A 22,599-nucleotide genomic window follows, 5' to 3' on the forward strand; every position below is an offset into this window, starting at 1 on the left:
CTCCCGCCCCGCCCCACGTTACTTGTGGTCCTTAAACATCTGTCCACCTCCCCCCCGCCTCTCCTTCTTTTACTCTTGCCACCATGTTCACCTTGAACCCTCCCCTTTCTTACCCCGACCCATGAAGTCCTGACTATTCTTCCAAGCCCAGGGCAAATGTCACCTCCTCCATGAGACCTTCCTAGGGAAGCCCACAGCATTCTCTTCTGCTCTTCTTTTAAGCCCCTCCAGGCAGTTACTGGGTCTTAATCATCTTTATATCTCCCATGGAGATTAGCATAAAGATTTTACTTAGTGGGGACTTGTCTTTTTTCTTGTTGAAACAAGTGGAATTCAACTAATGTTAGCCCCAGTTCACTCCTTTTTCTACTGACTAGCCTTTGTTAGAACTTCAGGATTGCCTTAACATTTTAAAACGAAAAACTCTTTGCTGCTAAGCAAGCTCCAATTTGGCTGATTTCAGGAGTAAGGGACATGTAAACCCCGTTACTTGCAGAAGGTGTTTTATTATATTTACTGAAGGATGGCGGGGAGAAGAATGCAACAATATAACAATGAAGGAAGGAAATGAACTAATTCCTGCTTTAGGGGAACTACACACAGCTGTGCACCCAGCTGAAGGAGTGTTTTCCAAAAGCAAAACAAACAAATAAATGAAAAACAAGTAATTACATGCACTGAAGCCAGTAGAGAGCACTTTTATGAGAGAAAAGGGAACCTCCCACCACTGGAGTTATCTGCATGCTCTGAATTTGTAAATGCCACCTCAGGACCCTAAGTAGGGAAATAAATTGCTAGAGGGAATATTTTATGTGAGAATCATTAACTCTTCTGTATGCTATGCTCTGTGAACTTTGAAGAATAAGAAATTATCAAAGGGCTATCATAGATGAATGAATATTCACCAGGACTTCCGGGGATGAGAAAAGCACTATTTATGTTGTAAGAGTTTATCTTTTTGGAAATTACCCCTCAGACTCAATAGGATGCCATTCATCATTTAAAGAAATAAGTTTGTATATTTTTCAAATTTTGTTCCCAAAGAAAAGCCTGTCGCCATTATGTTCGGTTTATTGCCCAAATTGAACACAACTCTTTAATAAAATATATGCAATAAGGTAAAATGAAGAACAAAATGAGAGTTTCCCCTATTTCAACAGATTTACAGTAATGATTAATTTGGCAAACAGGGCATGCCAATTTGAATGAAAAATTCCCTGAAGCTTTGTAAAATACAATGTAGAGACAGTATTTCAACCTAGCCCCATATTTACAATTGTTAGGGTTATATAACTACCACATAAATACAGAGGAAAATTCTGGCATGAAGCCAGGTACAAATGCAATAAAAGAAAGTTATGTATCAGATTTATATCAGGAAAATGAAGAGCTGGACCCTGCCTCTGCAGTGCTCATCACTGCACATCCCAGATTTCACAGAGAAGTGGCGTAAACTTGTGGTCATTCACTCTCCATGACATAAGCATGTCTGCGTGGTGATGGTTGAATGTCCTCAACTCAGTCAGGCGACCCAGAAGACAGGCAAAATGTTGAGGATTCTCAGGCTGGTGAATCTTACACAACTTTTGTAGCACATCAAGCAGTGGTTCCTGAAGCTTCTCTACGGCCTCTCTGTCCTTGATGTATTGTCTGTCTGTTTTTCAAGTTCAAAAATAAAAGGACAAAAAAAAAAAAAAAGGACAAGAAAAGTGGAAAAGTAAAAATCTGGCATAATTACAGCAAGGTTAACTTTTTTTGAACTGTAACTTACAAATACTGTACACTTAAAACGGGCAAAATGTTCACATTGATGAATTTTTACACACATGTATATATACTCCTGTAATCACAACTAGATCAAGCTATAAAACCTTTACTGCCCCCCAGAGGCCTGCCTAAATTCTCCTTCCAATGAATGTGTTCGGGAAAGACTAACAGTACTCCTCTGGTTTTAAACTGTGTGCTGTGTTAGTTGTGCTTAGTCATTTTGACTCTGCACTTTGTAGTAGAATGTTGCCTGGAGCCTGAAATATACAGAATAACCCATTCTCAAGGCTCTGACCTTAAAGGTAGGACACTTTTCCATTCATTTAGAGATAAAATGTTGCAGAGCAGAGAATAACATTTGTCTTGCTGGAGGTTTATAGGAACATTATAACCAGACCTACCTGGACAGCTGCGAGAACAAAGGATTCCAGCACCAAGAAGTTTGCGGCAACCACCCACACCCCCTCCAATTTTATTATCAAAGAAGCCTGAATTCTAACTTGGGTGAGATGGTTCTCTGGAACACTAGTCCACTATCGTAGTCTGCTGGCTTTCCAGATAAAGTTGCTATTCCTTGTCCTAACAACTCATCTCTTGATTTTTCGGACCACCATGTGGGGAGCAGTAGGAGCTTGGACTTGGTAACAAATGCACCCAAAAGGTAACCCCAAGAATAGACATAGGTGTCACTTGTGGTGAGTATATTCTGAGGAGTAGAATTTCTGGGTCATTCTTTCTAAAATTATAATTTCTCATGGTAAAACAAAGTAACAACTATTAATGGCTTCTGCCACAGTATCACATATTAAAATGGCTTAAGGCTAACACTGTAATTAAGCTTTCCAAATCAGGAACATGACATTACTTATTCCCAAATAACTAATCAAAAAATATAGACAAATTTTATGTACAGAGATTCATTTCAAAATTGTTTAAAACAACAGCAATGACAAATCTGGAAACATCTTGAATATCCAAACATGGTAACAACTGAGTAAATGATTATACATCATACAACATGATGTACATATTGCAACAAACTTCTACCAGTATGATTTTTAATGACATGGAGAAAGTATAAAGACAGTATATTCTTTATTACATTAAAAAAAGTATATAGTTTCATTTATGTCCTGCTCAAATTTCAACCCTTTAGATAAGCCTTCCCTGACTATTGATTATAACAGCATTTTGCTGCCACTTTCTTTCCTTATATGACATCTTAATTTTTTTGTAGTATTATCACTCCCTGAAAATTCTTTTTGTTTGTTTCTTTATTCATTGTCTTTCTCACTCTACTAGGATGTAAACTACATCCTGCCTATTTCTTTGCTGCTATATCACACAATGTCTGGAAACATGTTGAGTGTATAAACGTGTTCAAAATGCAATTATTAAATGAATGAGCATGATCTTCAGAAAAACACTGAGAAGAACTACACTGAAATGTTAACAATGGTTCAATTTGAGTGATGGAATTATAGGCCATTTTACTTTCTCTTCATGTTTTTTATCCAAGATTTTCCTTAATATTCATACTATCCTTGAGAGTAAAACCGAAAAATGGAATAAAAATAAATACATAACATTGAAATTACCTGGAGAGAGGATAACAATTGCTGTAAGCAGAGCATACTCTTCTTGAGTCATTTTCAATTCTGCAACACTTTTATAAAAGCTAAACATAGGCGTTATATATTCATCAGAGATACCTATGGGGGAAAGTTGAAAAATTGCAGAGGCATAATAAAATTTTTGAATGACTGAAAAGTGTAAAACTACAAACACATTATACACACACAGACAATATTTATACCCATATGTATACATTTAAATCAGAGAAGGAGGTAATGGCAACCCACTCGAGTGTTCTTGACTGGAGAATCCCAGGGACAGGGGAGCCTGGTGGGCTGCCGTCTGTGGCGTTGCACAGAGTTGAACACGACTGAAGCGACTTAGCAGCAGCAGCAGCAGCATACATTTAAATAATGACTATATAAAATATATAAATATCCCAGCTAAAGGTGAGGCACTGCAAAAAAGATCGGTTAACAAAATCCTTAAAATATAAACTAATCAATCTTTGATCTTTGACTGTGCCTTTGTTTTAGTCACAACTGTGTGACAATAAATGATAATATTCTTGCACCATGCTCCACTGGCCTTTCAAAGTCTTATGTTGCATATTTCATATTCTACTTGTGACTCTATTTGTAGACTAAGGTTAAAAAAATTTAGCAAATTTGCTTAATTTAGTAATTTGGAAGCATGTCAATTCAGGAACTGTCATATAAGCCAAATGAAATGATATTTCTCTTTCGAAATTATTTTGTGTTTTTCTTTTAACACTTTAATGTGGTCTCATAGTCTAATCATAATTTTGTATATTAATTCACCTACTTATCACATGCTATTAAATATAACTGAAAATATAACTATGGTTTTTCTGGTATTCGTGTACGGATGTGAATGAACCATAAAGACAGCTAAGCACCGAAGAATTGATGCTTTCAAACTGTGGTGCTGGAGAAGACTCTTGAGAGTCCCTTGGACTGCAAGGAAATCAAACCAGTCGATCCAAAAGGAAATCAACCCTGAATATTTATTGGAAGGACCAATGCTAAAGCTGAAGCTCCAATACTTTGGCCACGAAAGTGGTTTTTTGATACGAAAAACCAACTCATTGGAAAAGACCCTGATGCTGAGAAAGATTGAAGGCAAAAGAAAAAGGGGGAAGCAGAGGATAAACTGGATAGACAGCATCCCTGACTCAATGGACATAAATCTGAGCAAACTCCAGGAGACTGTGGAGGACAGAGAAGCCTGGAGTGCTACGGTCTATAGGGCTGCAAAGAGTCAAACACGACTTACTGACTGAACAACAATTACAACAAAACATCTAAACTATCTCAGCATCTAAACAGAAGAAGTAAAGGAAAAAATTAAATATATGTGTGTGTGTGTGTGTGTGTGTGTGTGTATATATATATATATATATGTATACAAATTTTATCCTGTTGGAAAATCACAAATTGCCTTCAGGATCTTTTCTAGGCAACTATGCATAAAAAATCATTAAGGGTAGTAAGGCAGATATTATTACCCTGTGCCCATCACCATGTCAAGAATTCTATGTACTTTTCCTATGAAGAGAATGGCACAACTAGCCCACGTAACACACAAGGGCACTAAGACCCACAGAGGTGAAATAAGTTCCTCACAGTCTCAGAGTCGGGGAGTGATGAAGCCAGAAGCAGAACACAAGTCTCTCATTCTCTAACCCCATCCTCCTAATCACCATGAAACAAATCCATGACCAAAGGAGAAACAAAAGCGCAGGTGACAGATTTCAGAGAAAAATCATCCAAAGCATCAGAAGAATGAAGAAAACTCAGGAGAACCACAGAGATCGCTGCTACATCAGACCGTCATTCAGTATCTAAGTCATGTTCATAGCAGAAATCAAAAACCTTACACAAATTTCACAATTTGTATGGAAATACAAAAAAACCTCGAATAGCCAAAATAATCTTGAGAAAGAAGAATGGAACTGGAGGAATCAACCTGCCTGACTTCAGTCTCTACTACAAAGCCACAGTCATCAAGACAGTATGGTACTGGCACAAAGACGGAAATATAGATCAATGGAACAGAATAGAAAGCCCAGAGATAAATCCACAAACCTATGGACACCTTATCTTTGACAAAGGAGGCAAGGATATACAATGGAAAAAAGACAACCTCTTTAACAAGTGGTGCTGGGAAAACTGGTCGACCACTTGTAAAAGAATGAAACTAGAACACTTTCTAACACCATACACAAAAATAAACTCAAAATGGATTAAAGATCTAAATGTAAGACCAGAAACTATAAAACTCCTAGAGGAGAACATAGGCAAAACACTCTCCGACATAAATCACAGCAAGATCCTCTATGACCCACCTCCCAGAATATTGGAAATAAAAGCAAAACTAAACAAATGGGACCTAATGAAACGTAAAAGCTTTTGCACTACAAAGGAAACTATAAGTAAGGTGAAAAGACAGCCCTCAGATTGGGAGAATATAATAGCAAATGAAGAAACAGACAAAGGATTAATCTCAAAAATATACAAGCAACTCCTGAAGCTCAATTCCAGAAAAATAAATGACCCAATCAAAAAATGGGCCAAAGAACTAAACAGACATTTCTCCAAAGAAGACATACAGATGGCTAACAAACACATGAAAAGATGCTCAACATCACTCATTATTAGAGAAATGCAAATCAAAACCACAATGAGGTACCATTACACGCCAGTCAGGATGGCTGCTATCCAAAAGTCTACAAGCAATAAATGCTGGAGAGGGTGTGGAGAAAAGGGAACCCTCTTACACTGTTGGTGGGAATGCAAACTAGTACAGCCGCTATGGAAAACAGTGTGGAGATTCCTTAAAAAACTGGAAATAGAACTGCCATATGACCCAGCAATCCCACTCCTGGGCATACACACCGAGGAAACCAGATCTGAAAGAGACACGTGCACCCCAATGTTCATCGCAGCACTGTTTATAATAGCCAGGACATGGAAGCAACCTAGATGCCCATCAGCAGATGAATGGATAAGGAAGCTGTGGTACATATACACCATGGAATATTACTCAGCCGTTAAAAAGAATTCATTTGAATCAGTTCTAATGAGATGGATGAAACTGGAGCCCATTATACAGAGTGAAGTAAGCCAGAAAGATAAAGAACATTACAGCATACTAACACATATATATGGAATTTAGAAAGATGGTAATGATAACCCTATATGCAAAACAGATAAAGAGACACAGAAGTACAGAACAGACTTTTGAACTCTCTGGGAGAAGGTGAGGGTGGGATATTTCAAAAGAACAGCATGTATATTATCTATGGTGAAACAGATCACCAGCCCAGGTGGGATGCATGAGACAAGTGCTCGGGCCTGGTGCACTGGGAAGACCCAGAGGAATCGGGTGGAGAGGGAGGTGGGAGGGGGGATCGGGATGGGGAATACGTGTAACTCTATGGCTGATTCATATCAATGTATGACAAAACCCACTGAAATGTTGTGAAGTAATTAGCCTCCAACTAATAAAAAGAAAAAAAAAAGAAAGAAAAAGTTATTTGAATAGCTAAAAGGTACTCTAAGCAAAATAATAATAATAATAATAATAATCAAAAGAATCTCTGAACTTCACCATGTTCTAGATGGGGCTTAGTTAATCTTTTAAATATCACTATCTATAATCAAGACATAGACAGCATCTTAACCAACAAAAAATTATTGTTCTTTAGTCCAGAAGTATAAACTCTACTTTATACATTAGCTAGAGTTCTTAACAGAGTTCTGATCTCTCTCTGAAGTACCAAACTGTTTATCCACTGCCTACCAAGCAATGGTACTTAGCTTTTCTCTTCAAACTCAGCATGTCTAAAATCAAAGACACCATGTACAGAACTAAATTCCCCATCCCTCCAAATCCACTTCTTTCCTGATGTTCCCATTCTTAGTGACTGGTGTGCTCACCCACCCAACTGTCTCCACCTGGTAACCAAGATTCAGCCTCCCTCCAACTCAGTCCAGCACTGGGTCCTCTGGATTTGACCAGCTAACTCTCACCTGGCTCCTGGTTGACCTAGTTTAAGTTTTTAACTGTTTTCATCTGGATTACTCCACCTGCCTCCTCACTGGTCTTCCCGTCTTCAGTGTGGTCCCTTTCAATCCATCCCAGAATCACCCTTCTAAAATTCAAACCACCTCGTGTCTCCCCAGTTCTTTCAAACCTTCAAAAACCTCTCCATGGTTTTGGCATAAACGCCTTCCTTTTTACACAGGAAACTCTAGGCCCTGTCCCCTGCCTTTCCCACCACCGACTACTCACCCACGTGATGACAACAGGAGTGAACATCTGAGTACTCCCTATGTACTAGGTGCAGGTCTAAGCACTTCTTGCACTGGGACTCATTTAATCTTTCTAACACCCCATAAGATGGGCACAGAGAGGTTACATAACTTGACCAAAGACACACGGCTGGTGAAAAGTGGAACCAGGATTCAAACCAAAGCTAGTAGGCCCCAGAATCCTGGCTCTTAGTTGTGACTAAGGGGTACCATCTTTCTATCACACAACCATTACTCCAGCTGTGTTCAGGCCCTTGGAGTTCCCTAGACAAGTCTTATTGCTCAGTTTTGTACATGTTACTTTCTCTGCTTGCAATATCCTCCTCCTTTATAACTTACTCCTCTTCATAATTTAGGATTCCTTTGTGCCACTTCCTCCAGTCATTCAAGAGCTATTAGTTTGGCGCCTGTTCTGTGCTTGGCCCCACTCCAGAAAAGCTTTGATTAGGGAATTGTGCAGAAAGAAAAAAAAAAGAAAGGTTGTGTTGTGACTTATGGATGAATTAAGATGAGACTGAGTTTCCCAGAATTGGTTCACAATAGACAACTCTATTCCATCCCAAACTAGACCTAAAGCCTTAGAGCTTAGGTTGAAACATACCAAAGTAAAATTGAATTCCAAATGCTAAAAGAGTCTGATTATCATCTAATAGTACATTTCACAGGATCAGAAAGTCTGAATCCTCATCTTTAGATGAATCTGAAGAATCTTCTCAAACAGAATCCCTGGCCTTTCTCTCTTTTAATCAAAACAGCACTTTTCTCCCCTTCAATGCTTAATCGACCCCAGTGGGCTCTCTTAACAATAGTGTCTTTGTTGAACAACTTGGGGATGACATCATGTGGAAGACTGCCCTCTATCCAGCTGTTACAGATTGAAGTGAATGCCCATGATCAAGCTAGATACAACTTAAAATTCAGAAGGCTGGAGTATGTAGGCTGGAACTACTAGTCCTGGTTGCCAACAGACATAGTAGTTAAAGAGGTAGTAAGTCTGAGCCTAAAAGCTGACCTATGACTTGATCTTGGACACATTACTTAAACTCTTTCAGCCGCAGTTTCCTCATCTGTGAAATGTGAATTGTAACAATAGCATTGTATGAGACAAAATATGTAGAGTTCTTAGCACCATGCCTAGCCTTTAGTCACTCTACTTGAAAGTAATTGTTAGGTACTTAGTATAGTCAAATGGCAACCCAGTATTCTGGCCTGGAAAACCCCATGGATGAAAGAGCCTGGTAGGCTACAGTCCACGGGGTCGCAAAAAGTCGGACACAACTGAGCAACTTCACTTTTCACTTTCTTTTTCACTTAGTATAGTCAAAGTGAAAATGTTAGTCATTCAGTCGTGTCTTACTCCTTGCAACCCCATGGACTGAGTCACCAGCTCAGATGGAGCATCCAGCCTGGCTCATGGTAAACTCTCAGTAAATGTTAAACCCTCATAAAGGTTAGAGCAAATAATCATAATAAGAACTATTATTGTCATTATTCAGGAAATTGGGTCAATACATTCATTCCATCTTAATGTTTGATTAAGCTCATGTACATTTGTATTTACAAAGCTGTATTTTTGCTTTTTGTTTTGTTTTTGCATTCTGCAGTTTGCTAGAGATGAATACAAACTGGCTGATCAGTGATTTGCCTCAGTATTTTTCTAGGTATCAAAGCTAAGCTAAGATCTGTATCTGTTAATAAGGCCACTCTTTTTCACTTTTGAGAAACAGCAGTCTTCTATATTTGAGTTCTACACTCATCAGTTGTGGTTAGCTAAAATAATTCACCAACTGTCTTTATTTTAAATCATACATAAAGGTTTGGAGATAAGGTTGGTGGTGGTTTAGTCACTAAGTCATGTCTGACTCTTGTGATCCCATGGACTATAGCCTGCCAGGCTCCTTGGTCCATGGGATTCTCCAGGCAAGAATACTGAGTGGATTGCCATTTCCTTTTCCAGGAGATTTTCCCAACCCAGGGACTGAACCGCCATCTCCTGCACTGTAGGCAGATTCTTTACCAACTGAGCTACCAAGGAAGCAGGCAATTGATTTGAAAATATTTATGAAATCATCTTTGACTACCTAATTTCTTATTTTGTTTTCCTAAATTCCTTTCACCTACCAAAGATGATACCATTAGCTATCTAATTGCAACTGGTAATTTTGGGGGAAAAAAACAGGTTAAAATGTTTATTAAAAATGTTCATCTTGTAAATTTTCATTTTAAAGACCAACAGTGAACATAGAAAAAATGTAGAAAATAAATAATAAAAGAGTTTAAAAAATTATTTTCCTACAGGATAGATAAATATAAAGTTGCTTTTGGAATTAGAGTGGATAATCAGAATTAATCATGCCAGCATAAACAAAGAGATGCTTTAAGTTTTATGAGCCAGCAATTTCTAACATAAGCAATATAACAACAGCATCATCCTGAAGGGGCAGTCTTTTCCTGTTTTCCTGCTTCCTCCTCCTCCAGAAACTTGTTCTAAGTCCAATTAGTTGATTTTTGGTCACAAGAGGGGGCTATTTTCTAATTTAATCACAAAGCCTACTATGAAAATGTTAGTTGGAAAAAAAAAATCACTGTTTCTGCTTCTTTGTTTTTTGTTTTCCTTAAAAAAGTCTGTGATTGATAAATTAATTTTCCAATGATAAATATTCTCTGAGAGAATAACCATGTGATAGAATAAACACTATGCTCTTTAAAGTTACTTTAAATGTAAATGTATTTATTTCCTAATTAACTTCCTAGTTTTAATTGGGGGCAAAAATAAAGCAGAGGTATGTGTGTGTGTATCAAACACAAATGCACATATACAAGGCATCCTCATTTGGCTAGGACACCCTACTCATATTTCAAGGTCAAGTTCAAATTTTGCTTTTTCTGTGGAGCTTTTCCTGTCATGTTGAAGCAGAATTAGCTGTTCCCTCCTCTATGTTCAATTCTATTGCACCTCTCACAATTCATATCTCTTCCTCCCATTAGAGTGTGAAATACCATCTATATTTTATAAGAACAGGAGTCAACTGCTCTGTCCCCAGTGCTTGGCACACTGCCTGACCAATAAAGATGGTTCTTATTCATATCTGTGTCCTTAGTAACTAGCATTCTACTGGAGACACAGCAGGAGATTAATAAATGCTTGTTAAATTACACAATATTATGTTTTGTTTGTTCCTAGCAATGAAGAGCTGTGAGATGTACTAGGAGAAAGGAGGCCTTTCAGACAATGGAAATATTCCTGTGGTGCTGAGAGATTGGACCTTGGCCTCTGTTTCAACTGCTAACCTCCACTCAGTGAGTCATTTTTGCCATACTGTTGGCCTTGATTAAAATATTTAAGATATTTAATACTTTCCAGTAGTCTGAGTGGCTAAAATTTATCTTAGGATAATGGTGCTTAGGCATTGCCAGGGTTTGGACTGTCAAATTTCAGATCCATCTCAACCAATTCACCAATTTTTGTGCACTGTGTTAGTGCTGGGAACAGTCCTCAAGAAGTTCACAGATTGATGGAGGAGACAAATGCATAAATAAATACATAATGTCCCAAACTGGACAAGTAAAACAGGCTTGGGGATTAGTGCTGAGGGGCAATAGAAATATTGACACTCATGTTACTTTAATACTATCTCTTATTTTGAAGGGGTTTCTTCCCTATAATTTTACCCCCAAATTTGTCCCATGCCAAAATTATCATGTGACCACTTTGAAAAGCAACATGAGAAGCTGTAAGATTTCTAAAATTTAAGAATTAAAACTTTCTTATAAATATTCTGTCATTTGTCTCTATACATTTCCAACCTTTCTTTCAAAGACAGTCTATGAACTGACAGTTTAAATCTGCTTCATTAGAGAATTTAGCTTTTATAACGATTTTCATTTTGTGTGAGTTACCAAAGTTAAAGCAGCAAAATCATATATATTTAAAAAGTAGAAAAAATATACTATGTATGGTATGCTTTACTATGCTACAACAACTTCATCACTCTAGTAAGCATCTCTCTTTCCTCTGACCTCATTGTCTCTACTCATTCTATTATTTGCTTAAATGCAATTTCAGATTGATAGCTGCTGCTTGTGCCTTCTTACTCAGCCAAAGGGGAAGAACCGTGTCTTACTGGGTCTTTATATTCCCCACCAGCTAGTAGCTGGGCAAATGTTAGGTCTTAGCAAGTGGCAGGTACAACGTATAGAGACAGTGCTGGGCTTTGAGTAGAACACCTGTGTTCATCTCCTGATAGTCTACTGGTTAGCTGTATGACCTTGGGCAGGCCACCCAGCCCATGTAAGCCTGTTTCCCTGATTATAAAATAGGAACATAGCCCTCACCTTTAGAGGCCACTGGAAATACTAAGAAGATGATGCTTGTAAAAGCAAACCATTGCAAAATCATAAGGTATATTGTCATCTTGATAAACACTTACTGAACTGAATATTTCACTTATGTCTATTGCAGGTAATCAAAAAGCCAAAACTCACTGTAGTTTTCAGAGGTTATTTCTATTTGAAGTGAACATAACAGAACAAGTTGTTAAGTCTGGGAGAAGTTATTGCTAATTTCCCTAATGTAAAAATGTAAACTAATTAGTGTCGGCCAGCCCTTTTCAGTTCTATCATATTTTATGGTATCATATGATTATTCCTATTTTTATTAAAAATTCCAGGTTATAAGTGAATTTTACATAATACCACATTAGGAATAAAAAACTGATGCACTAGAATTATGAAAAAACAACTCAGCCACAGGTTGTGTCAGAAATATATTCTGAAGCCTCAATTAACATAAATAAACACTGTAATCCTCACTAAGTAAATGTATCTCAGCAGACAGTATCTTGGTGAATGTAATGGGATTTAATAATGGCAAACAAAAGAGTACGAATTTGAAGAACAGAAAAAGAAATTTCACATTGTATTCTTTAAACAGCTCTGTAGGTTTAAACAGGGTAACTTTGAAATGTAATGTTATTCTGGAATTAAACATACAATAGAAATAAGAATGTGTTACATTTGCATAAAAATAAAGTTATTCTGAAAGGTCATCTTGCAAGATCAGGTTTTTATATGGTGTGGGGAAAAGGCAATGCTCTGAAAATCCACTGGGGGAAGCAAATTCATAAACATTAATAAACGGAAGCATCACTATAGATTAAAAATATGAAGCAGCACATGAATTTGGATGGTTTTCGTTGTCACAATATGTGGCTGATGTTTGGGTATAGTATCTTATGAGCCGGAGGCATGCATATTTCTTTATACAGACTGTTCTAGAAAACTTCATTCTTGAACTTTTCTGAAATTTGCAGTATTACAAGTTCTGTAACTTATGTTATCAAGTAAGGTTTTTTCTTTTTGATCACTAGATATTTTTAGTCTGTAAGACCCTCATGTTTTCTCACCTAGTTATTCACTGGTTTCTTTATAGAGACCTGCTACTTGTCTTAATTCCTCCAAGCCTTTCTTCACAATAAAGATCTTTCCATAGTACTTTTATGGTCATATCGTATCTGTTCAGAATATTACCAAGAACCCCAATTACATAAGAACTAAAGCTACTTTTGTGGCATTCAACATCCTTAATAATCTAGCATTCACTGCATTTTCAGCTGCACAAATATTATCTTGCAGCAATATCAAGGTATTTTTCAGTCCTATACATGGATGTTCTCTCATTTCTCCACAACGTTGTGGAGAGTTTCTATATTATTTCTATATTATTACCTGCAATTTCTATATTATTATATTGTAAAGGCTATATCTCTTGGAATGCCTTTTTCAGACTTTTGTGGCTTGACAAGTTCCTAACCATCCTCCATGATTCAACTGATTATATGCATTTTCTGACTCACCAGGAAGATTTGGCAGAAGGGAGGCACATCTTTAGGCTTCTACTTCATTTTACATACATATTGCTTATAGTCTCTCTTACACTCCTTTGGAATCACTTGCTTGTACACCTTACTTCTCCACTAGTCTGTGAGTGCCCCAAGGGCAAAGACCATACATTCTCATTTCCATACCCTCCCCATCACAGTATTCCTCCACAGTAAGTTAAACTGTGTTATTCATTCACTGTTTCATTTTATCTGAGAGGCAGTGAGGTATGGCGGTTAGGACACGTGGCTTCTGAAGTCAGGCTTCCTGTCTATCTCTGAAAAAATCATTTAACCATTCTCTCTTAGTTTTTTTCACCTATAAAATGGGAAGAATAATAGTACTTAAAGGATTTTTGTGAGGCTTTGAGGAACCAATACATAAAGTATTTAGAACAGTGCCTGAAACCCAATAAGTGATGTATAAATGTTGCTATTGGTATTATTTCTTATTTGACTTTGAACTGAGATAGATTAATAGCTTGATACATAGTCATTCATAGCTGAAGTTTCTGAATAAATGGATCTTTTTCTAGACTGAATAATCCCCACTCCTTTATGTTATTTTAAAAATCAGACTAATTTTCCAGTATTAAAAAAAATTTCTCCTTTGGTCCTTCATCTTAATGCAGTGAAAAGGGTATTTTTGGTATTTTGCTATTACAACAAGAATTTTGGAACCAAGTCACTAAATTTGCATCTATTTAAATTGCATCTTTTCTTTTTTGTGTCATTTTCCATGCTAGTCACAATGGGCATAAATTGCATTAAGACAGGCAAGAGGCCTGCCTTCATGGCATATTCAAATTCTTACTTGCAGGAACAAACGCTTTTTAGGATTAACCAAATTACTTACCACTCTTTCGAATTCTTTCTTCCAGTAGGTCAGTATGTCCAGCTGGAAGTTTCTTACTGAAAATCTCAGCTGAACGGAGGAACATAGCTTCAACTGCAGATCCTTTTAGCAAAGCAATCTGATCTTCATGGTCCAATGTCTGAAATCCTGAATGAAGATGATAATCAAATCAGTATCAAAAAGTTGAATGTTATATAACAATATTTCCTCATCCCCACTGATAGAACATTTCCATAAAGTGATTTTGTAATTGTTTTAAGACTGAGTAGCCAAATTGAGTTAATAAGTAACTATTGTACTCCCCAAATAGAAGCTGACTTTTATGTTCATTGAGTGGGATTCATTCAATGAGTTAGGCAAAAAAGGATATCAAGTCTATACCAAATATATATACTTGTATATTATAGAAGACACAGGCTGATTCAGACGAAATACTGGAGACAAAGCATGTTGTCTTTGAACCATTATTTTAGTCATGTCAGAAAGGGTCAGAGAGGGTTAACTCTGTAGAATGGAAGTATCCACAAGCCAGAAAACATTTTACATGTGCTCAGAGGTTTAAATGAATATTTGACCACCTCATGAGTCTTTAATTTATGTGAAGAAGGGGCCAAAAACACAATTAGGGCCATGTTGAGGTGTCTGGTCTGAGCTCAGCACTGCATATGCAGGGTAGGGAAAATAAGAGAAATATGGAAAAGAACTGATGACCTGAAGAAACAGAACGCTGCCCGGAAAATCCAAAGTCCTTATGCAGGCCTACAGGCTACAGTCCCCAGCAGCCTCTTGGACCTCACTTTCTCCTTCATCACCTCCTCTTCAGTCATTGTGCTCCAGCCACACTGACTCCTGGCTCTGCTGTGAGCCCACTAGTCTGCTTTGCTCCAGGGTGTTTGCTCTCCACTATCCCCACGCCTCACTCCCTCACTGTAGGCAGGTCTCTGCTTCAAGGTGACCGTTTCTAAAATAGTACTTCCCAGCACTCACTAGTCCCTACCTTCTTTATTTTCATTCATAGAACTTAACACTTTCTGACATGATACTATAGGATTACTGGCTTATTTGTTAATTGTCTCCCATTCTCCTACAGTATAAACTTTGAAGACAGAAACTTTGCCTGTTTCATTCATTTTTGTTCCAAGTGCCTGACATATAACTTGTATCCAAGAATTATTTGTTAAATAATTTTATAATGACTAAATGAATGAATGGGAAACAAACACAAACTCGTGTGCATATATGTATTAATACACAGACACACATGGACACATGAACACAGACAGAAATAAACTAATGCCATCAGAGTCTAAATGCCCTGGAAAAGCACTAAAGAGCAACAGAATTCAGAGACGAGAGTAATGCCAAAAATTAAAAGTCACTACGTTGATGACAGGCATTCAAAAATACTTGCTCAATGAATAAATGAATGAATTGAAGAACTGAAAACATAGCTAGAGTCCATTAATGGTGATTACCTAAATAAATTATGGTAAATCAGTATAAAATATGATGACAGTATGGAGGACAGTATACAATAGGTCTCTAAAATCAGGTTGCCTGGAATAAAATTCTGTCTCCGACACTTGCTATCTTCGTGGTATTAGGAAACATAATCTTAGTGCCTTACTTTCCTCATCTCCAACATGGGGATTATAAAAGTGCCTGCCCCTTAGGATTGGCAGAAGTATTAATGAGGCAATTGCATTAAATGCTTAGTACAGTGTTTGACATACAGTAAGTACTTAAATAATGTTAACTATTATTATTACAATAGAATATTATACAGTTCTTAAAAGCATGAGGCTGATTTACACATATGGACATGGGAAAATCATAGATGCTTAAAAAAATACTCTCAAAGAAATATATATTATATGATCTCATTAAATGTTAAAAAACCTATGTATGTGTATGTTTGTAGAGATAAAAATATGTGAAAGAAATCAAACCAGACTTCTATTAATGGTGGCCTAGAATAAAGGTGATACAGTGGGTGAAGAGGGGACTTTCTAACCCTAACTTTATGCTCCATGTATTTCTGCATTGTTTGGGTCAGGTGATTGAATTACTTACAATGGACACCAATTTATTCAGAGTTTTTCCATCTAAAACTTTAAAAATGGGGTGAAAGATTCCTTCTTTGCCTTCCTGCCGAGCCTGCCTTCTGAGATGGCCCAGATCTATGAGGTATGGTTTTAAGGAGGTTTGGAAAGGTCTCTGGTAGGAATTTTTTTTTTATCAAAGTCCATTAATCTTTTAAATTCATCCCCCAATTGATAAGCAAACATTTAAACCCTTTTCCATAATTTGTGTTTTTCCCAAGTGTAAAATCAGATTGTGAGAGTAAAGAATAAGCTTTTTCAAATTATATTCCCTGTCTACCTCCTACCCAACATTCTGAATCACACTTTTAGAAGCTGTGCCCCTTTGTTTCTCTTCCTAAAATACAACCCAGAAACTTAAATCAGTCCTAAAGTCTCATTTTCATCTCAGTGTCACAAATGCCTGATCAAGGCGAGTCTCAGAACATCTCTAAGGAGCAGCTCTGCTGTGACCATCTCTTCTCCTATTGGTAATGAATAACCTTCCCTTGTTCTAAGAATTGGTAATGAATAGCCTTCCCCTGTTCTAAGAATCTGAGTCTTTTCTGTCTCTTTTTAAAAAAGTCACTACCTTAAAGACTCTAAGAGCTCCTCTGAGGGCAGGAGCCTTGCTGAGTCTCCAGCACCCTGGACAGTGCCTGGCACAGGTTATGCTCCAAGTGCTGAAAGACTTGCTGTGTCTTTCACAAAACACCCTTTCATACTGGTATTATATCACTATTATTATTATACATAATAATGTTGTCATTTCTAAAGTTATTGTTAATCAACATTCTTAGTTTCTCAGGATTTTCTTGCCTTTAATTTTCTGCTGTATTTAAGTTTTTTTCCTTCTACTTTACTCATAAAACATGCATTAATTATTCAAACATGCCTTAACTGTTCCTCTCCCTCAGGAACTATGTTAGGCACTAGAAATGAAGAGGTGTAAAAGATTCTTGCCACTGCTTTCAGATAAGCTACCTTCTTGTAAATAAGATTCTTTCTTTTCTTCAGTTATTTCTTGGTTCAATACCAACTGACCATTTGAACTGAAAAACCTTTTCCCATAAACAATCAAAGGCATCATATTCTCATGATGTTCTACCCCACACACACAGTTTCCACTCCTGTACAATCTTGGTTTTGATCAAGATTGCTTTAGCTAAACTAGCATACAACAAATTAAGTTTCCCTTTCATTGTTAATAAAGGAATGAGATATATTAATGTTTCAATGATAACAAGAACTCTCTCCCCACATTTTATGACTTTTACATAAGCTTATGTCTATCCATGACACATTTAATAAAATAATAGCATAATGCTGGCAAAAGAAAGCAAATTAAATGTCTAATTAAAATCCTACATCAGAAGTTACCTTCTATATACTCTACTAGACCATGGGTTTCTAATGTACTAACATATTTTAAAAACACTGAAACAACTTAAACCTATTGACTTAGCATTGATAATGCGGCTGGAAAATGGGGGGTGGGGAGGGGCGTAACTTTGGGAGATAAGAATCTTGAATTCCAGTTTCTGCACTGGCACCATCTAAATGGGGCTTCCAAGGTGGCTCAGTGATAAAGAATCTGCCTGCCAATGCAGGAGACTCAGGAGACGCAGGTTCAATCCCTGGGTCGGGAAGATCAGCTGGAGAAGGGAATGGCAATCCTCTTCTTGCCTGGCCAATCCCATGAACTGTGGAGCCTGGTGGGCTACAGTCCATGGGGTAACAAAGAGTCAGACACGATTGAGCATGCACACACAATCTAAATGACTATGGATAAGTCCCTCTCCCTCATCCCCCACATACAATTGTTCATCAAGCCCTATCAATTTTTGAGTCTCTCTTCATTTCCTCTTCTCTTTCACTGCTATTGCTTTATTTCAAGCCCTTTACCTAGATTGGTGCAGTAGGCATACTAACTGATTCTGACTACCTGCAATGCTTCCCTTTTCAAATCCATCTGATACAAACCCAATAAAGTCATATCTCTGTAACATAAATTTCATCGTGTTCTACTTCAGAAATAAATAAATAAAGCCACCAAAACTCCTTACCATCCAGGAGATAAGAATTAAATCCTTTAGTTATGTCCTCATCAGCCTGGTACCAGTCTGCCTCATGTCAAACCAAGGAGCCCACCATAGATACACTGAATCTTCTCTCCCATCTCTAATGATCCTATTCTTGTTCATGCTTCATTACATTTTCACAAGCAGATCTCTCAACTTGGAATGCCCCTTCTTTCATATCACCAGGAAAACTCCTTTTTTGTTTTATACCCAAATCAAATAAGATTCTTTCTGAAGCCTTCTGGTCTTTCTCAGATACAATTAGGAACCACTTTCTCTCTGTTCAAACAGCGCTTTGTATACGTTAAAAATTTTTTTTAGCCTTTAGTCACTCTACTTGAAGGTAATTGTTAGGTACTTAGTATAGTGAAAGGGAATGTCTTAGTTGCTCAGTCGTGTCTGACTCTTTGCAACCCCATGGACTGTAGCCCACCAGGCTTCTCTATCCATGGAATTCTCTAGGCAAGAAAACTGGAGTGGGTAGCCATTCCCTTCTCCAGGGAATCTTGCCAACCCAGGGATTAAACCTAGGTCTCCCGAATTGCAAGCAGATTCTTTACCATCTGAGACAGCAGTTGAGACACAGAGTCAGACATGACTGAGCAACTTTCACTTAGTATAGAGTAGGTATCAAAAATGCTTATTGGATGAATAAATGGATGAATGACAATTCCGTAAAGTTTCAATTTTTAATCTATCATTTGGTGAATTATTATAAATGATTTGTTGATGAGTGGAACATGATCTGGCTCTAATATTTCATGTCTGTAGTAGACACATGAATTTAGAGCAGATGTGAGATGACTTCCATTCGATGATAAACAGACACCTGCCTTTCAATGTCACAAGAATATTGTACAGTATAGTAGAGAAGTAAGTTCGTGCAAAGATACCTGGAAGTTTTTTTGTGAATTCTACGAGAATCTGTACATGACTGGTAGCCATTTCAGTTAAAATGAGAAAGTTTTCTTCTGCACTGAATTCTTCTTTTAACTAAATTTTAAGAAAAAAAAAAAAACAATAAGTAGATCAGAGAAATCAACATAAAATTATTAGACTACAGAATCATATTTAGATAATAAAATTTAAGACCCAACTCATATTTTCAGATCTTTGGAGAACAAATGCTATTACCAAGCTAAATATGAGACTTACTGTTTGTTTAATGTAGCAAAAAGTTTAAAGTATAACTTTAATTCTAAGCCCTAATCATTTTAAAGTAACATATTCATATATAAATTTGACCTCCAAGGTAGTCAAAGCTCCAGAAAATATTAACTTCAAACACATAATTTTCAGATGTTGTACATACAATTTTATTTGTTATTTCCTGAGGCATCCTCTGCTTGCTATAGGAATCCATAATATAATGAAGAAGATTCTGTTGATCTGGGGTGAGTTCAGTTTTCTCCTACACTGGCAAAAAAATAAAAGGTGTTAGAGAAGGTGGTTATAAGGCATGTTTCCCATATATACATTCATCTAGAGTAAACCACTAGCAGAAAAAATGTTGAGAAAAGCCCTAATTATGGCAGAAACACTGCATGCACTCTGTTATAATATGTACTTACTTTCTCTGGGCCATTGGGCAAGCTATATCACATTTCACTAAATTTGTCCCAAGTGGCTAATTTTCCTATCTACAAAACGGGGATAGCAAAATATTCCTTTCATGTATTTCTTATGAAGAAATAATAATCTGGATATGAAGCCTATCAAGAAAATTCATAAAATTACTGAAAATTCAAAGTTTAATCATAACTAAGAACAGCTTCCCACATATAAAATGGAGACTCCACATAAGTGTAGTTATGTGGAACAGGGGTCAACCAACTGTAACCCATGGATCAAATCCACCTGGTTTTAAAAATGTATTTCAACAGTACTACACTCGCTTTTCAGTGTATTGTCTATACTGCTTTTGTACTACCATGGAGGAGCTGAATGGTTCTCACAGAGACTGTGTGGCCAAGGCCTAAAATATCTGGTCCTTTATAAAAATGTTACCAACCCCTGAAGTAGTGAGTCATCAATCTGGACAATTCAGACCCCAAACACCTCTTTCCCTCTGATTAGCATCTTTTGTGAGATGAGAATAATTATGTCAACTTGTTGCTTTCTTTACCAACCTATTGACAAAGCACTATGGCAAAGCAATACAGCCGACCCTTGAACAACACAGGGTTTGAACTATGTGGGTCCACTTATGCATGAATTTCTTTTGTTAAACATGTTCTGCTGCACTACAGAATCTGTGGTTGGTTTTTGAATTCACGGATGCAGAACTGAGGTTACTGTAGGGCTAGCATGTGAAATGACATGTGGATTTTCAACTGCCTGAGAGTGGGTACCCCTAGTCACCCTCATGCTGTTTAAGGGTCATCTGTACTTTTAACATAAAATTATTTTTTCTGAAATGAATACAACAGAACATAGTTGCAAAACTAAACATGGATGACATTTTCATCAGTGGTATAACACTGAGAAAGGTATGACTTGACTGATCATGGATTACTGGTTTTTCAACTAATGGAAAGTTAAAATTTTTCCAAAAGTCCTCTGCAGCGTCATCATATGTTTGGCCAAGCATCCAAGATGCTGTTCCTCTGTTTTGTCCAAGTAGCTGAAAGGATTTCTTGAGTAATTTGTGACCGTGGGAATGGCCTTTCTCTATTGATCCACAGATGTGTATTCACCCCGTCTTACCCCTTGAGAAGGACTAATCCACAAGCCTCTATTGAATCCACATCCTTTCTAGTCTGAGCCTCCCTTCTCAATGACAAGGAAAAAATGTCATCAAAATGTGGTTTTAAAAAATCCTCTTTATATCCCAAGCCATTCCCACTGGCGAACTCAGGGAAGCAGGAGAGGAATGGGGTCAAGGAGATGGGACTCTTGTACTTATTTTACTTCACCCGTGTTTACATGGGCTTCCCTGGTGGCTCAGATGGTCAGGAGTCTGCCTGAAAAGCAGGAGACCCAGGTTTGATCCCTGGGTTGGGAAGATCCCCTGGAGAAGGGAATGGCTCTTGCTATCTTTTGAATTTTTACATGGAAGCATATATTACTCTTCTGATTAAAAAGCAAAGAAGAGGGACTTCCCTGGTGGGCCAGTGGCTAAGACTCTGTGCCCCCAACACAGGAGTCCCGGGTTCAATTCCTGGTGAGGAAACTAGATCCCATGTGGTGCAACTCAAGATCTTGTTTGCAGCAACTAAGCCTTGGCGCAGCCAAATAAATGTATAAGTATTTAAAATACATAAATAAAAAGCAAAGAAGATATCCAGTTGATGCACACTTGAAATGAAATCCTGGCTGTGGCTGTGGCCCTCGTCTGAAAACCCCCGCCCGTGTCACGACATCCTGGAAGCTCACAGCCGCTGGTTCTGACCACACCGTGGCCCGTCATTACCCTGCAGGACTTGGTCGTCGATGTCACCTGTCGCAGGTCACGACTTTCACTGTCTTCATGGACGGCCTGATCTGCATGCTGCTTCACATTTTTTCTCAGTCGTTTAGATTTACACTGAATTTCAGTTAACAAGCCTGAAAAAATAAGCAGAGAGTCTTCACCATCCAAGGAAAGTCCTATTGAGTGTTTGTGGTCACAAGGCAGCTGAGCTGTAGTCGGCTCTAAAGTTCTCCTTTGCCATCTGGCACTGAGCTGGTTCTAGCCCTGCTGACACTCTAAGACTTGACCTTGGACAAGAAATGTATCTCCTCTGAGTCTCAGTTTTTTCCTTAATAAAATGGAAATGATATTTACCCTATAGAGTTTTTTGTGGATTAAATACGACTAGGTCACTTTTTAAAAAGAGTAAACAAAGAATCTGTAATAACAAAGCATTGTACAAATGTAAGGTAGTCAGTAAAAGAAGGTGGATGACACTCACTCTTCCTGGCCTAGGGGGCCTCAAATGCTCGTGTTTCAAAGCATAGTATTAATATTATTTTTCATTGATGTTTACATAATGTACTATAAGAAGTATATTCAATTTCACATTAAACACAGAAGTAAATGTG

At 37.5% G+C, this 22,599-nt stretch overlaps 1 protein-coding gene across 4 annotated transcripts in view; it reads right to left on the reverse strand.

Annotated features, from left to right (window-relative positions):
• Nucleotides 1-495: 495 nt before the first annotated feature.
• NR1H4 (nuclear receptor subfamily 1 group H member 4) overlaps nucleotides 496-22,599 on the reverse strand; it is an 81,043-nt gene continuing 58,939 nt past the window's right edge. For all 4 annotated transcript variants that reach the window (XM_043882469.1, XM_043882467.1, XM_043882466.1 and 1 more), the window contains 6 exons: nucleotides 21,989-22,122; nucleotides 19,889-19,987; nucleotides 19,470-19,569; nucleotides 14,415-14,561; nucleotides 3,366-3,479; nucleotides 496-1,654 (listed from right to left, as the gene is read on the reverse strand). In XM_043882469.1, the coding sequence (XP_043738404.1) occupies nucleotides 1,416-1,654; nucleotides 3,366-3,479; nucleotides 14,415-14,561; nucleotides 19,470-19,569; nucleotides 19,889-19,987; nucleotides 21,989-22,122 (833 nt within the window). In that variant the 3' untranslated portion in view covers nucleotides 496-1,415. The remainder of the gene's footprint in view (nucleotides 1,655-3,365; nucleotides 3,480-14,414; nucleotides 14,562-19,469; nucleotides 19,570-19,888; nucleotides 19,988-21,988; nucleotides 22,123-22,599) is intronic.

The sequence above is a fragment of the Cervus elaphus genome, chromosome 22 (genome assembly GCF_910594005.1).
Source record: "Cervus elaphus chromosome 22, mCerEla1.1, whole genome shotgun sequence".
Classification (NCBI taxonomy): domain Eukaryota; kingdom Metazoa; phylum Chordata; class Mammalia; order Artiodactyla; family Cervidae; genus Cervus; species Cervus elaphus.